Source organism: Somniosus microcephalus, chromosome 2, assembly GCF_052327205.1.
Source record: "Somniosus microcephalus isolate GS21.2 chromosome 2, FLI_Smic_1.0, whole genome shotgun sequence".
Taxonomy (NCBI): domain Eukaryota; kingdom Metazoa; phylum Chordata; class Chondrichthyes; order Squaliformes; family Somniosidae; genus Somniosus; species Somniosus microcephalus.
The window spans coordinates 127,927,975-127,943,477 of record NC_140988.1 but is presented as its reverse complement, the minus strand read 5'-3'; the positions used below and the strand labels follow the sequence as shown (position 1 = coordinate 127,943,477).

Genomic DNA, 15,503 nt, shown 5'->3' with positions numbered 1-15,503 from the left:
TAGTCCCATTAATTTTGCTAGTACTGTTTTTTTACAAATTCTCATCACACCCTTGGTTTTCTCGTATTTCTGGGAGGTTTTTTATGTCTTCCTCGATGAAGACAGAAACAAAGTATTTATTTAATTTCTCAGCCATTTCCTCATTCCCCATTATAAATTCTTCCATCTCTGACTGTAAAGGACCTACATTTACCTTTGCCAGTCTTTTCCTTTTCACATACCTATAGAAGCTTTTACAATCCGCTTTTATATTTTTCACTAGTTTTTGCTCATGTTCCATTTTCCCTTTCTTTATCAATTTCTTGGTCCCCCTTTGCTGATTTCTAAAAAGATCCCAATCCTCAGGTTGACTGCTTTTTCTGGCAACTTTATAAGCTTCCTCCTTTGACTTAATGCTAGCTTTAATTTCTTTTGTTAGCCATGGTTGGATCACTTTTCCTTTTGGGTTTTTATGCCCTAGAGGAATATATGTCTGTTGCAAATTATGCATTATTTCCTTGAATGTTAGCCATTTTATGTCCACCTTCATACCTTTTAGTGTAGTCTCCCAATCTACCATGGCCAACTTGTCCCTCATACCCTTGTAGTTTCCTCTGTTTAGATTGAAGACCTTATTTTAAGATTGGACTACATCACTCTCAAACTTAATATAAAATTCAATCATATTCTGGTCACTTGTCCCTAAAGGCCCCTTTACCACAAGATTATTGATTAGCCCTTTCTCATTACACAGTACCAGATCCAGAATAGCCTGTTCCCTGGTTGGTTCCTCCACATACTGATCCAGGAAACCATCTCGCATGCATTCGAAAAATTTGTCCTCCACACCATTAGTGGTAATTTGATTTGCCCAGTCACTATGTAGATTAAAGTCCCCCATGATTACCGTATTGCCCTTGTTACATGCACTTCTAATCTCTTGATTGATACTGTGCCCTACATTACCACTACTGTTTGGTGGCCTATATACAACTCCCACCAATGTTTTCCACCCTTTGCTGTTTCTTAGCTCCACCCAAACTGATTCCAGTTCTACATCCCGATCTGCCAAGCCAAGATCTTTTATCTCTATCGTACCGATCTCATCCCTTATTAACAGCGCTACGCCACCTCCTTTTCCTTTTTGTCTGTCATTCTTAAATATTGAGTACCCTGGTACATTCAGTTTCCAGCTTTGGTTACCCTGCAACCATGTCTCTGTAATGGCAATTACATCATACCCATTTACTTCTATTAGTGCTATTAATTCACCCACCTTGTTGCGAATGCTATGTGCATTTAGATAAAGTGCCTTCAACTTTGCCTGTTTATTTCACTCACTGCAACCTGACTGAGTGTTGTATGACATGTGGGTCGCTGATATTTGATTCTGTCACCAGGTAGCTGGGAGGTCCCCATCTCCCATCTCTGATGGCCAGTGATGCCAAAACGCCATTGATCTCCAACGCCTCCTCCTCTGCAGTTGTTAATTTGTGAAATCTGTGGAGGACCACCTCCGGTTTCCTCCCTCCCTCTCCCTAGTGTTTTGCGCTCTCTTCTGCAACAAGGGAAAGAACAGACCAATGAGTGACTGTAATGGCACGTGTTCACCCGATGGATGGAGTGCATTTGGTGAGGGTGATCATCAGGGAGAGGCATCAAATTTCATAAGGATCAGGGTGAGTGGCGATGGGGATGTGAGCAAGTGCATAGAAAGAGAACGATGGGTGCACTTGCAAGGTAAGTGGATGTGAGGAGTGATGTGATGGAGTAGACTTGGCAATGCAACTTTGAAAAGAACTCAAAGATTCTATAATAGTTTACCAATATGGTTCTGGAAAGGATAGAAATAAATACTTGACAACAAAAAAAATTAAGAACTTCTCAAAACCTGGAATCCTATACTCCTGATGTGTTTTTAGTACGCAGTTAACAGCTTGATATGAGAGACAACAAACAGTGCCATGTGAAGTGTTTTGAGGATGTTCCTGAGGCATTCAGTCATCTTCTCAGCATCTGTTGCTGACTCCTTTCACAGCTCACCTGGCCCATATGATGACTCTTCTGTTGTTACTTCCTTTTACTTACCGACCTGTGGGCAAAATATGTATTGTTTGATCAGAGAGAATATATTTATTGAGCATACTGTTCATGCAACCTTCCTGTTGATCTGAGGATATGGCAGCAGCTAGATATTATTATCCTTGGTATAACTCCTAGCTCATACAGCTGATTATTCAGTTATTCTGATCATCAACCTTTAGCTACTATACAGGAATGAAGTTTACAATTAGTTACTTCCTTGGCCTGCTTTAGGCTACAAATACAGTTAATTCAGTCTCCACATCTAAAGCCAGCAGGATGCCTCAATCGTGGGTTATATGCAAATACACGACATTTGATAGATTAAAAAAATTGCCAATAATTTCTCTTTATTTTCAGCTCTGCTTTGGGAGTTCAATGTATTAAATAAGGCCATTTATGGACTGCATCTCAGGCTGCATATTTTCTATCTCTTGGGCTCCGGAGATCTGATTTCTACTGGGAGTACATCACGGTGGACTGGACAGATGGGAAATCAGGAAATTTCCCGAATGTCCCTATCAGTGGTTCCATAGCATTGTATTATTGGCGCCGCCTTTTTCCATGAGAATCCAGAAGAATCACACGCCCTTTCGATGGAGTCATTCTGCTCTTCGCGCTCTCACTATTAGGCGTAGTAACTCGGGGCCATCTCATTTTCTCAGTTAATGTCATTGCCACTTGCAGTTTTAAAGCTTTATTTTACAAAAAGGAAAACATTGTGCTTGATAACTGTTTTAGTATGACTCATGCTTGAAAGTTGAGTTCTTTACCTCTAATTTTTTTCAGTGCAGAAACGAAGGCAAACCTACTTGCAGGTGGGGAGCAGTCCCTTTAACTGGCTGAGCGGCCCATTCACATTTCCACGCATGTGCGGTTTCTTCCATTGAAAAGCCTTAGCGGGAACATTAGTGGGGAGCAAACACACTGATCCCAGATACATGTACATACAACAGTGCAATTTTGTTTTTAGTCCATAAAATGTGTTCAGTTTTTGCAAGGTCACTGAAAATAATTGCAGGGATGAGGTTTTGCATTCCCTTGAATGGTGGTGTGCTGTTCCCTTCAAACAAATTGCAGAACAATGTACAAAACAAACTTTATTACTCGTTTAACCAAATATATTAGTTTTATGTTGCAAAATAAATTGACGTGGTTTGTTTATTTTAATTAGGCTTCTGGAACTAGGATTCGATAGATTTATCAGAGTTGGAAGCATTCGGAAGATCGCCAAACCCATCTTACCATACAGGTAAGTAAAATTTCTATAACTTATTTTTGTCCTGAATGAAAGTGTATTACAGTAGAATCTTTATGCTGTGGGTCTGGAATAGATTACAATGACCACAGATTAATATCAGTTCTGTCAACTGGTAGCATTGTGCTCCTGGTAGTAATCTGAATGAGTGTAGTAATAAATAAATATACAGCATGTTGAATAATTTCCAGCTACCGTAGGTGATATTGGCCGGGATATTCCTCAGTGTGGCATGCCACAGCCCAGCCAGCCACATTTGGCGGGGGGGGGCGGTGTTTGGATTGGGTAAGCTTTCAGTTTTCTTTCCCTCTCTGTGGGAACTGACCAATCTCTGTTCAGTTGGGGTTGATATTGGGAAATCTTTGTTATTATAGGCAGAAGAGGTTTAATTTTATGGGAATCATAAATATTTATGTTTTATTAGTTTGCATGCAGGTAGTGACAGTGAAGAACTGCGAGAGCTGCAGGCTCTCCTCAAAGATGATCTGACGCTAGTAGAAAAGATGCACGTGAGAAAGAGTATCGAGCAACACAAGCTGGGCAGGAACAGAGCTGTGCTCAAGGAGGTGAGAATTAGATCTTAGCACATAGTCTTTATTGAAATAAAATTCTTTCAGCGGTGCAGGCCTTAATAAATGCGGAACGGCGTTTGTTTCCTAAACCCAGGCTAAAGTAGACGTCTATGTAACCTGGTTTTGTGGATTATTTTGCTGATACACTATATTAAGACATTTTCACAAAACACCAAACTTGAAGTTACTTTTTCTTTGACACTGACTGTCGCTTAAAGCAGGGGGTAATTATATAGGTAGTATCATCAAGGATAAGTTCTTATTCCTTTGATGACACAAAGATAGGCGGCACTGTAAGCAGTGTAGATGAAAGCATAAAATTACAAAGAGTTATTAATAAATTAAGCGAATGGGCAAAACTGTGGCAAATGGATTTCATTGGCGGCAAATGTGAGGTCATTCGCTTTGGACCTAAAAAGGATAGAACAGAGTACTTCCTAAATGGTGAAAAGCTCAAAACAGTGGACATCCAAAGAGACTTGGGGGTCCTTTTGGTAAATCATTATAATGTCATGAACAGGTACAGAAAATAATCAAAAAGGCTGGCCTTTATGTCTAGAGCAGTAGAATAGAAGGGGATAGAAGTTATGCTGCAGCTATACAAAGCCTTGGTTAGACCACACTTGGGGTACTGTGAGCAGTTTTGGGCACCACACCGTAGGAAGGATATATTGGCCTTGGGGGGAGTGCAGCGTAGGTTTACCAGAATGATACCCGGACTCCAGGGGTTAAGTTACGAGGAGAGATTACACAAACTAGGGTTATATTCCCTGGAATTTAGAAGGTTAAGGGGTGATTTGATTGAAGTTTTCAAGATATTGAGGGAAGAGAGAGAGACTATTTCTGCTGGCTGGGGAGTCTAGGACTAGGAGGCATAGTCTAAAAATTAGAGCCAGACCTTTCAGGAGTGAAATTACGAAACACTTCTACACACAAAGAGTGGTAGAAGTTTGGAACTCTCTTCCGCAAACGGCAATTGATGCTAGATCAATTGTTAATTTTAAATCTGAGATTGATATATTTTTGTTAACCAAAGGTATTAAAGGATATGGGCCAAAGGCAGGTATATGGAGTTAAGTTGCAGATTAGCCATGATCTCATTGAATGGCAGAACAGGCTCAAGGGGCTAAATGGCCTACCCCTGTTCCTAGGTTCCTATGTTTCTTACTCAGAGATCACTCTGAGTTTTCACAAGTAATTATTTTAAGTCTTATTTTGGTGTTAGATGAAAGAAAGAAACAATTGCATTTATACTGTGCCTCTCACAACCTCAGGACATCCCAAAGCACTTCAAGGTCAATTAAGTAATTTTATGATAATGTAGGGCAGCACAGCAAGGCCCCTCAAACAGCAATGAGATAAATGGCTAGATAATCTGTTTTAGTGATGTTGCTTGAGGGATAAATGTTGGCCAGGACACTGGAGAACTCTCCTGCTCTTTTTGAAAACTGCCATGGAATATTTTATGTCTACCTGAGAGGGAAGATAGGGCCTAGGTTTAATGTCTCATCTGAAAGACGGTACATCCAACAGTGCGGTACTGCACTGAATTGTAGCCTGGATTGTGTGTTCAAGTCCTGGAGTAGGACTTGAACCCCATGATCTTCTGACTCAGGTGAGACAGCTACCACTGAGCCAAGGATGGCACAGTTACTTTTTTGTAATCTTAGCAAAATAAAATATAGTGTATAGTTAATACTTTTTTATGTAGGCAAGCTTAATTTGGATTTGTATCCACTGTGATTATGTTTGGATTCCAAATATTTTTAAGCTGCGTTCCCTAAAGCAAAAATGAGTGAACTGTTGGCTGTAACTATTTGTGTTATATAGTATGATGGAAAACAAATAATAGCGAAGGAATGACCATTGAAATGATTTGAGTAATTGTTGGTATTTGAACTAAGGGATAAATGACAGGGGAAAAAGTTATTTGGCTGTTCAGATCTCTGCTAATTTTGCTGACTAATGTAGCTTCATAAGAACTCTAGGGGTCAGATTTTCAGTGTGCCGTGAGGCGGGCTTTTAGGCGTGCGGGGGCAAAAATCCCAAATTCGGGGGTCCCGACACCATCCCGCCCAAAACCCGCCTCCACGTAAGTTTCAGAGGAGGCGGGTACCCGCCCCGCACTGGGACCTGCCGACCCGAGGTGGGAAGGGATTAGTGCCAATTAACTGCCTGTTAACAGGTAGTTAATAGGCAGTTTTTAGCCTAATCCCTATTTTGAGGGGTGTCGTGTGGGATTCCCGGCGGCTCCAAACCACGCCAGGTTAGAGCAGGCGGGCCGTCGGGTTGAAGGACTTGGAGGGGTCGAGATGTCGGTGTTCAGGTGAGTGATGGGTGCATGAGTGCAAAGGTAAGTGTGTTTGGTGTGTCTAAAGTGTGTAAAGAAGTTTTAAATTACCTGTACTTACCTTAACAGCCTTTCTTCCTCTAGGTGTCGGGAGTCCATCACTCAGCCGGCACTGAAAGCCGAATGGCTGCGATCTGTCAAAAGTGACAGCCTTCAGCTTTCAGTGCTGGTGACAGTTCTAACTGAGTCTGCGTAGAAGGACTCAGGTTAGAAGTAAGACTGTCAGTGTTTCACAGCTTCAAACAGCTGTGAAACACTGATATTTCATCTGTCAAAAACTCTTGACAGATAAAATTTCAGTCTGTGACGTCACCTGTTGCCGGGTGGCCCTTAATTGGCCTGCTGAGCCTGCTGTGCGGGCTCAACAAGGTCAATCAAGGGAAAATCGCGTCGATTGGCCGGACGTCGATGGAGGCGGGACTAAAACCCGAAAGTTGTAGTCCCACTTCCTTCCCGACTGCTGAATGAAAATCCAGCCCTAGTACTTTGCTCAGGTGTCAGTTCTTCTGCCTAGACAGTAAGTTTTAGCAGGCTGTTCTAACATAGAGCGTTTCACAGCTGAACCCAAACCTGCCCTCTCCCTACATCCATACACATTCATTTTCCAGCATGGGTAACTGGATAGTGATCAGGAGCGACAATCCTGGCTAATTTTTGTCATCCTAGCCCAGAGGCATTGAAGGCAAATGTAGTGTCCTCCTGCTGATGTCTCTGAGATCAGCTAACCCAATATAGACCAGGAACTAAACCCGTGACAAAAAGCAAAATACTGCAGATGCTGGAAACCTGAAATAAAAACAGAAAATGCTAGAAATACCTAGTAGGTCAAGCAGAATCTGTGGAGAGAGGAAAGTAGGGTTAACGTTTCAGATTGGTAACTTTTCGCCAAACCCTCTGGTCTTTATAGCTTGGTGCTGCACCAGTCAGTGCCTTTACACACTAGGCCATAAGGAAACCAATGCACTCAGTTTCCATTTCCCTTTTAAACATTCACAGCACCAGTTTATAAAATACATCTTATGAAATTGGTTTAGATTTGTACAAAGTATTTATGTATTTTATGACACAGGTTAAAAATGTACATTTGTGAAAAATTGCTACTTTCATTCACAAATTCACACAACAGAATGCACTTAAGTTAAAGTGACAATATTAATATGCAGTCTCCACCAAATTTAGTGGCCGCGTTTGTGCTAATGCAATTTGTCCACTATATGCAGTGGATGGTAAATCCATCAGAGTCCCTAATAATGTCCTCTAAATGCCCTAAACAGAAAAGATTGAGTTGCTTTCTCATACTAATGTATCTCCATGCCGCATAGTTTTTACACCATTACAGATTACACGGTCAGAAAGTTAGCATGCAGGTACAGCAAGCAATTAGGAAGGCAAAATATTGGCCTTTATTGCAAGGGTGTTGGAGTACAAGAGTAGGGAAGTCTTACTATAATTGTACAGGGCTTTGGTGAGACCACACCTGGAGTACTGTGCACAGTTTTGGTCTCCTTATCTAAGGAAGGACATACTTGCCATAGAGGTGGTGCAACGTAGGTTCACTAGATGGATCCCTGGGATGAGAGGGTTGTCCTATGATGAGAGATTGAGAAGATTGGGCCTATACTCTCTGGAGTTTAGAAGAATGAGAGATGATCTCATTGAAACATATAAAATTAGAGTCTAGAACTAGGGGGCATAGTCTCAGGATAAGGGGTCGGTCATTTAAGACTGAGATGAAGAGGAATTTCTTCACTCGGGGTTGCAAATCTTTGGAATTCTCTACCCCAAAGGGCTGTGGATGCTGAGTCATTGAGTATATTCCAAGGCTGAGATAGATTTTTGGACTCTAGGGGAATCAAGGGATATGGGGATTGGGTGGGAAAGTGGAGTTGAGGTTGAAGATCAGCCATGATCTTGTTGAATGGTGGAGCAGGCTCGAAGGGCCTACTCCTGCTCCTAATTCTTATATTCTTAATTCCACTCAGCAGAACCACTTTAAATAGTAAAAATGAAACTGCCCTGCCCATGTTAATTTCAAAGTTCCTGAACTGCCGCTGCAAGCACTTGTGAATGTCTTTCAGAAATTAATACTTAATAAGAGGACAATTCAAATACATTAAAACAGACTGAGGGAAAGTGACCCCAAACAGCCGCTTGAACTTTCCGCTTAATACAGTTTAATTGGCGCCTTCGTAATTGCGGTGCCTGTGGTAATCGCAAATGGTTGGTGCCCGACATAGGCAGCTGTCTAGAATAAATGGGGACAGTGCAAGTGGTGGGGACTGTATTACTTATTTCAGTGGCTCATAACAGCAAAATCTATACGTGGATCCCTGTGTTTGTTTCTCTTTATTGCTTTCTGTCTTTGTGTAGGTGTGCGTGGTGGGAGCCACTTGTGCTGCATGTCCTTTCCAGTGTATGAACAACCTGAGCTTTCCATTGGTGTTGCTGGATGAGTGCAGTCAAATCACAGAACCAACGTCTCTTCTTCCTATTGCAAGGTACCGCTGATCTATGGCAAGCTCATTGTTTTGTTTGCCACATCTCTCTTCACAAATGGAAGTGCTGTTTGCCTATCTGATACACCGGTGTTAAGTCACAGAGATCAACACAAATTGTTACATCCAACAAAAGGAAGAAAACCCCATTGCAGCAGATGTGTGTTTTGTTACTTAGTAGTTCACAGATGTTGTTCCTGTTTTTGTAGATCCGAAATGGGGAACTTTTTAGAAAAAAATCATTAGAAACGTAGACATATTTGAGCAGCTTATGTCCTGGAGGGTGGGACCTAAAGAGAACTTAATGAATTAATCATTATTAAATGTAGCCAGAAAAATTCACCCATCAGATAAGCACACTGTTTCCTGTGGCACTTAACCGTACAACTTAAGAAGTCACAGGTTTTATCCTGGTCTGTGTTGAGTTGGCTGATCTCAGGCCAGATAGCAGTAAGGAGGCAATAATTGGGCTCACTGAACTTGGCCTAGAGAGGGCTAGAATGAGTTAGGGTATCCAATGAACTCTGCTAGTGAGTGTGTGTGTGTGTGACAAGATTGGGCTAGGTTATGACGTTCACCACAATTGAACAGTGTGCCAACTTAACATAGAACAACTACTTGCAGTTATACAGCACCTTTAACGTAGCAAAACGTCCCAAGGTACTTCACAAAAGCGTTATCAAACAAAAAATGAGCCACATAAGGAGATATTAAGACAGGTGACCGAAAGCTTGCTCAGAGAGGTAGGTTTTAAGGAGCGTATTAAGGGAGGAGAGAGAGGCAGAAAGCAATGTTCCCTGTAGGCTGCACTATGTTCTATGCAGCCTGTTTCTTACAATGTGCAGTCCCTTTAAATTTCTGCGCATGCGCGGTATTTCCAATGTAAAAGCTTGTGAGCGGCCTGCGTGGGATTTTGCAGATTACTGCGCGACCGCACACGTTCGCAGCTCAGAGGGAACATTGGCGGAAAGGTTCAGGGAGGGAATTCCAGAGCTTAGGGCCCAGGCAGCTGATAGCACGGCCGCCAAGGATGGACCAATGAAAATCAGGGATGCCAAGAGGCTGGAATTGGAGAAATGCAGAGATCTTGGATGGTGTAAGACTGGAGGAAATTACAGAAATAGAGAGGGGCGAGGCCATGGTGGGATTTGAAAACAAGGATGGGAACTTTAAAATCAAGGTGTTGCTGGACTGGGAGCCAAAGTAGGTAATGAGCATGGATGATGGGTACACATAAAGACCAGGGACCAGCTGAAAGAGATAAGAGAAACTGTACCCTAGTAATGGGCAGTATTTTCTTTTATTCATCCATGGGATGTGGGCATCGCTGGCAAGGCCAGCATTAATTGCCCATCACTAATTGCCCTTGAGAAGGTGGTGGTGAGTCACCTTCTTGAACCGCTGCAGTCCGTGTGGTGAAGGTACTCCCACAGTGCTGTTAGGTAGGGAGTTCCAGGATTTTGACCCAGCGACGATGAAGGAACGGTGATATATGCCGGGTGGTCTGTCTGGTGTTATTCTTATTCTTGTTTGTTGTAGTGGTTTGATACAACTGAGTGGCTCGTGTAAGCGAGGAAAAATCTGGAAGGTAAAACAGGACTAACAGACTCAGGTGTTACCCAGACCAATAGTTTTATTATGTGTGCACACGGGAGAACTATCTCAGCTACCCTTAGCTGGAGACGTCGTTCTCAAAAGAAAATGTGAAAATACAGCATAGGTATACATTTTATTAGACAACGGCCACTTATTACTAATGAGGGCGTGTACATGAGAATATTGATATTTCATTGGTTTACATGGTTAATCAATCAACTATTAAGCCTGCTCTTTGAACTCCAGTAACCTCTGGATACGTCGGTAAGAGCTTATGGACTGTAGGGGGCTTCATTCTACCTTCTGCTAACTTAATTATGTAGCCAGGTGACCAGCCTTCACGGCCTTATCTGCAGAGACTTCGTCAATGTGCCTTTGTACTTTTATCTCTTCCAGGAGCAGCCCCCCGCCCCCCCCCCCTCAGCATTTACTCAGTGTAATTATAAGTAGATTGTAATTATAAGTAGATTGTAATTATGTCCTTGGTCAGCTAAACCCATTTAGTCTAAAAGGGTTAACACAGCCAAGTATCGCACTGTGCTTTGCATTTGTTTTCCAGCCTGACAAGTCTGAATGGTACCTTTCAGACATATTATACCGGTTAAATATTGAGGCCTACCCCTTTATATCCCCTAAACCAAATTTTATCCTAACAATCCCCCCTTTTGGCCCTTGGCTAAGCCCAAGGTAGCCAACCCTTATCCGTCACCCATGGTTGCCCATAGGTATGCCCCACTTAGTGTTGCCCTTTTGCAAGCACCCAGGCATCCCCTGGATACTTACATATGCAAGATGCTGTACCTCATCTAACCAGGTTCCCTTCGTGGTGGCCACCAGTCCGGGTGGAAGAGAGGCAGAACACCTGATAGTCCTATCAAACTATGATTGTCTCCCCTTTTATATGCACCATACCCCGGTAGTTACTCCTCCCGGTACCACTCAGACGTGTTCTTTGTTGGGATCAAAGAGACACTGGGGACATTCTCACCCAGGCTCTGTTTTACTGCCTTTGCCAATCTTTTCATCCTCTGCCCACGACATTTATTACAGGCCATGAAAATTAGGAAGCACATTACAACAAATTGCACTACTACTAATACATGTGAGATTAATCTAATCCAAGGATGGATCTGTATATTTAGTCCCCAACTCCAGAGGTCATCCCACCAAATGGTGACTTTAATTTGGTCAATGTCATGCTTAATGTTCTTATTGTTCTGTTGTAGGTTATAATAAACCTTCTGGGAGAGGCGTATCTCCATTCGCAATACTTTCAAGTGTTCAGGCAATGGAGGTATCGGATACCCAAATGTGTTCTGATAGTCCTTCAAGTCTTTCTTGATATAGTCAGAAACTTGTACAGTGGTGAGGTTATACTAGTGTATCTCCACCAATTCCTCATGTCCAATCCGTACTGGGATTTCAGGAATGAAGCAGAACCCTGGGCTTGGAATATCACAAGTTAGATTGGCATATTTAAACATTTTTAAATTAGTTGTAACACAATATTCACCCTTTCCGGCATATGCCACTTGAGTGGTTTTTAAATCCGCCTCTAGGGCCTCCATGGTACAGTTAATATCCTGATTGGTACCAGTATTGTTAAACCCACACTGTGCTTCTGGACTGTGCCCAATACTATGTGGACATACGATGATAACGTGTCCAGTAACACATCCCTCCAATTTCGTTCCAGCCAAATTTCCTTTAATCTTTACAGCATATGGTAACATATTGTGATGGGATATGTGCATTCCGTCCTTCATTGCCCCAATATTCTGGATCCGGTACATCTCTCGTCCTTGGGCTTCGGGTGCTATTTCCGGTATTACCAATACCAATCCTAGGAGCCCTCCGCCGTCAGGTTTACACTCGACTTGTGTGGGGTACACCCGAACCATTGCTCTTAACTGGCAATCCGTCAAGCTCCTGCCTGCCAACATTCGTTTAGAGGTACCGTCCTCCTTGTGCCCACCGGTCAGGTTCACCCTTAATTGTTGATTTGTTATCCATAAGGGTACTTCCCCTGCCTGTATCTGGGCCAGGTTTTCTCTGGTCTGTTCCACAATCCAGTTACCATATGTGCTACATATGTCATTAGCAGCCGCCTGCTGAGATGCATTGTATTCTTCCTTTATTAATGGTTTGGGCATGTGTTTCTAGCACCGTAGCTATCTTTTGCAAATGTATGGTCAACGTTTGATCCTCAGATAATTCCTTATCCGTATTCTCATTTGTTTTTTGTAATACAGCTTTAATGCGAGGGAAGGGCTGGATTTTCATTCAGCAGTCGGGAAGGAGGCAGGACTACAACTTTCGGGTTTTAGTCCCGCCTGCATCGACATCCGGCCAATCGACGCGATTTTCCCTTGATTGACCTTGTTGAGCCCGCCCAGCAGGCTCAGCAGGCCAATTATGGGCCACCCGGCAACAGGTGACGTCACAGACTGAAATTTTATCTGTCAAGAGTTTTTGACAGATGAAATATCAGTGTTTCACAGCTGCTTGAAGCTGTCAAACACTGACAGTCTGACTTCTAACATGAGTCCTTCTACGCAGACTCAGTTAGAACTCACACCGGCACTGAAAGCTGAAGGCTGTCACTTTTGACAGATCGCAGCCATTCAGCTTTCAGTGCCGGCTGAGTGATGGACTCCCGACACCTAGAGGACGAAAGGCTGTTAAGGTAAGTACAGGTAATTTAAACTTCTTTACACACTTTAGACACACCAAACACACTTACCTTTGCACTCATGCACCCATCACTCACCTGAACACCGACATCTCGACCCCTCCAAGTCCTTCAACCCGACAGCCCGCCTGCTCTAGCCTGGCGTGGTTTGGAGCCGTCGGGAATCCCACACGACACCCCTCAAAATAGGGATTAGGCTAAAAACTGCCTGTTAACTACCTGTTAACAGGCAGTTAATTGGCACTAATCCCTTCCCGCCTCGGGTCGGCGGGTCCCAGTGCGGGGCGGGTACCCGCCTCCCTTGAAACTTACGTGGAGGTGGGTTTTGGGCGGGATGGTGTCGGGACCCCCGAATTCGGGATTTTTGCCCCCCGTATGCCTAAAAGCCCGCCTCACGGCACACTGAAAATCTGGCCCTAAGTCTCTAACCTTCTGATCTAGTGTCGCCAAATCAATAGTATTAACAACTGAGGTACCCATATTAAAGGCAGTTGCTGCGTCATTTTTCACAGACCTTTTACGTCTCCATATTTGTTTGTTTCTTTTACTATGCCCACCACCATTCCATGTCGCGCCTTGTTTTAACACTTGAGTTAGGATGTGTTGATATAATTGTTGAGTTTTCTTAGAACACCACGTAGGTAAGGCCGTATCTAGCACTACCGGTACAAGCTCATGTTGCACATTATCATACAATACATTTTCAGTGAGGGTTATAACCAATCCACTGGTAGGGCCCGGTGTTTGCGTTGGGCAGGCCAGGGGTCGAAAGGCAGTCGGTGAGGTAATTATAGGCTTGATTGGCATAGGGGTTGTTGGGGGTGGTCGTATTGTGTACGTCTGGGTACACGTTGACTTCCCTTCCCCCACGCAGGTGAGGCTTCCCCCCACGGTTGTACTAACACATGTTGCGCGTCGCATCCCCGAACAACATAGTTATATTCTGGTCTTGCCTTTCTTGGGTGATTATGGTACTCTGGTCGGAGCACTGGCCTCCTGATTGTATCCAGAACCCGCACAATAATCCATATACCCCTTCTGGAGGTGAGGGTTGTGGGTACACCAGGGGACATTGTTTTAAAGGTCGGATAGTCATTCGGCAATGACACCCCTGATAGTTAGCCCAGTGGCTCCCCACGTCTTGGTACGTCAATTGTTTGCATACTTTGTTGTTTTCCCGTGTCCCGCATATAAGTGTTGCTCGATCTGAGTTACGCTCCCATAATAACTTCGGAGGAATTATTCACACACTTAGGGTGAGTGACTATACATACACACCCTGTGGTACCACTACCGTTAACCGAATGTGCGGGGAACTCGCATCTCCTGGTTTCCGCTGGATTCTTTGCTATGGCTCCAGCACATAAACCTCCCAGGAGGAGGAGTGCCCATATTCTGCCCATTTTGTTGTTTACAATGTAGATTGCAACAAGGTGTCCCTGTTTCCTGGGTTACTTCAGTAGGCGCAACACCTATAGGCGGAAACAAAGGGACCGTCCTTATTGGTGGCAGCATGCGGCTTCATTTGGGACCAATGTTTCCATCGCGGTCCCTGCTTAGTGTCCACACATGCACAGGTATCACTTAGCATTACCACTTGATGTGGCCCTGTCCACCGGGGCGCCAACCCAGGTTTGGATGGTATTTTAACCATAACCCTACCCCCTATCTCTGGTAACTTAATCTGGGCTTGTCGGGTTTCTCCCTCGAGATCTTTAATAATCTGCCGATCTCGTACTTCGCCTTTTAAATCGTGCAGGTGTTCACATAACTGTTTAACGTAGTTTCAGATTTTCTCCCTGACAGGTCCTACATCCGTTCCTCCTGTAATTACGACAGCTGGGAGCTGCATAGTTCTCCCAGTCATGAGCTCGTATGGGGTTAACCCCATTGTGCGGTTCGGGGTAGCTCTTAGCTTCATTAAGATAAAGGGAAGTACGGCTGCCCATCCTTTCCCTGTTTCTTGGATTGCTTTAATCAGAGCATGCTTTAGTGTGCGGTTCATGCGTTCCACCATGCCTGAACTTTGCGGACGATAAGGTATGTGGAATTTTTGTTTAATTCCCATTAGTTTACATATATCCTTCAGTATTTTGCCTGTGAAGTGCGTTCCTTGGTCGGAATCTATTTGTAAGGGTATCCCCCATCTAGGTATGACCTCTTCTGCCAGAATCCGCGCTACTGTCCCTGTGGAACAATCTTGGGTAGCAAAGGCTTCCACCCACCTAGTAAACTGATCAATGATTACAAGGCAATACTTCTTCCCTTGTGATTGAGTCAATGGTCCCGTAAAATCAATTTGCAGATTCTCCCATGGTCCCTTTGGCCGTGGTTGATGGCGCATTTTTATTTTAATGTTTCCCCCTCGGTTACACTACGCACACACCATACAGTCGTGGCAATGTTTATCGATGGCATTATTCAGTCCTTGCCACCACCAGCATCATTCTATCATGTGCTGCATGGTTTTGGGGCTTGC

The 15,503-nt window shown here is 43.6% G+C and overlaps 1 protein-coding gene across 5 annotated transcripts in view; it reads left to right on the top strand.

Moving 5' to 3' along the window:
- The window catches only part of LOC147122945 (5'-3' DNA helicase ZGRF1-like), a 153,938-nt gene that overhangs the window by 78,833 nt on the left and 59,602 nt on the right, over nucleotides 1–15,503 (top strand). For all 5 annotated transcript variants that reach the window (XM_085962226.1, XM_085962225.1, XM_085962229.1 and 2 more), the window contains 3 exons: nucleotides 3,236–3,313; nucleotides 3,744–3,885; nucleotides 8,612–8,739. In XM_085962226.1, coding sequence (XP_085818352.1) covers nucleotides 3,236–3,313; nucleotides 3,744–3,885; nucleotides 8,612–8,739 — 348 coding nt within the window. The remainder of the gene's footprint in view (nucleotides 1–3,235; nucleotides 3,314–3,743; nucleotides 3,886–8,611; nucleotides 8,740–15,503) is intronic.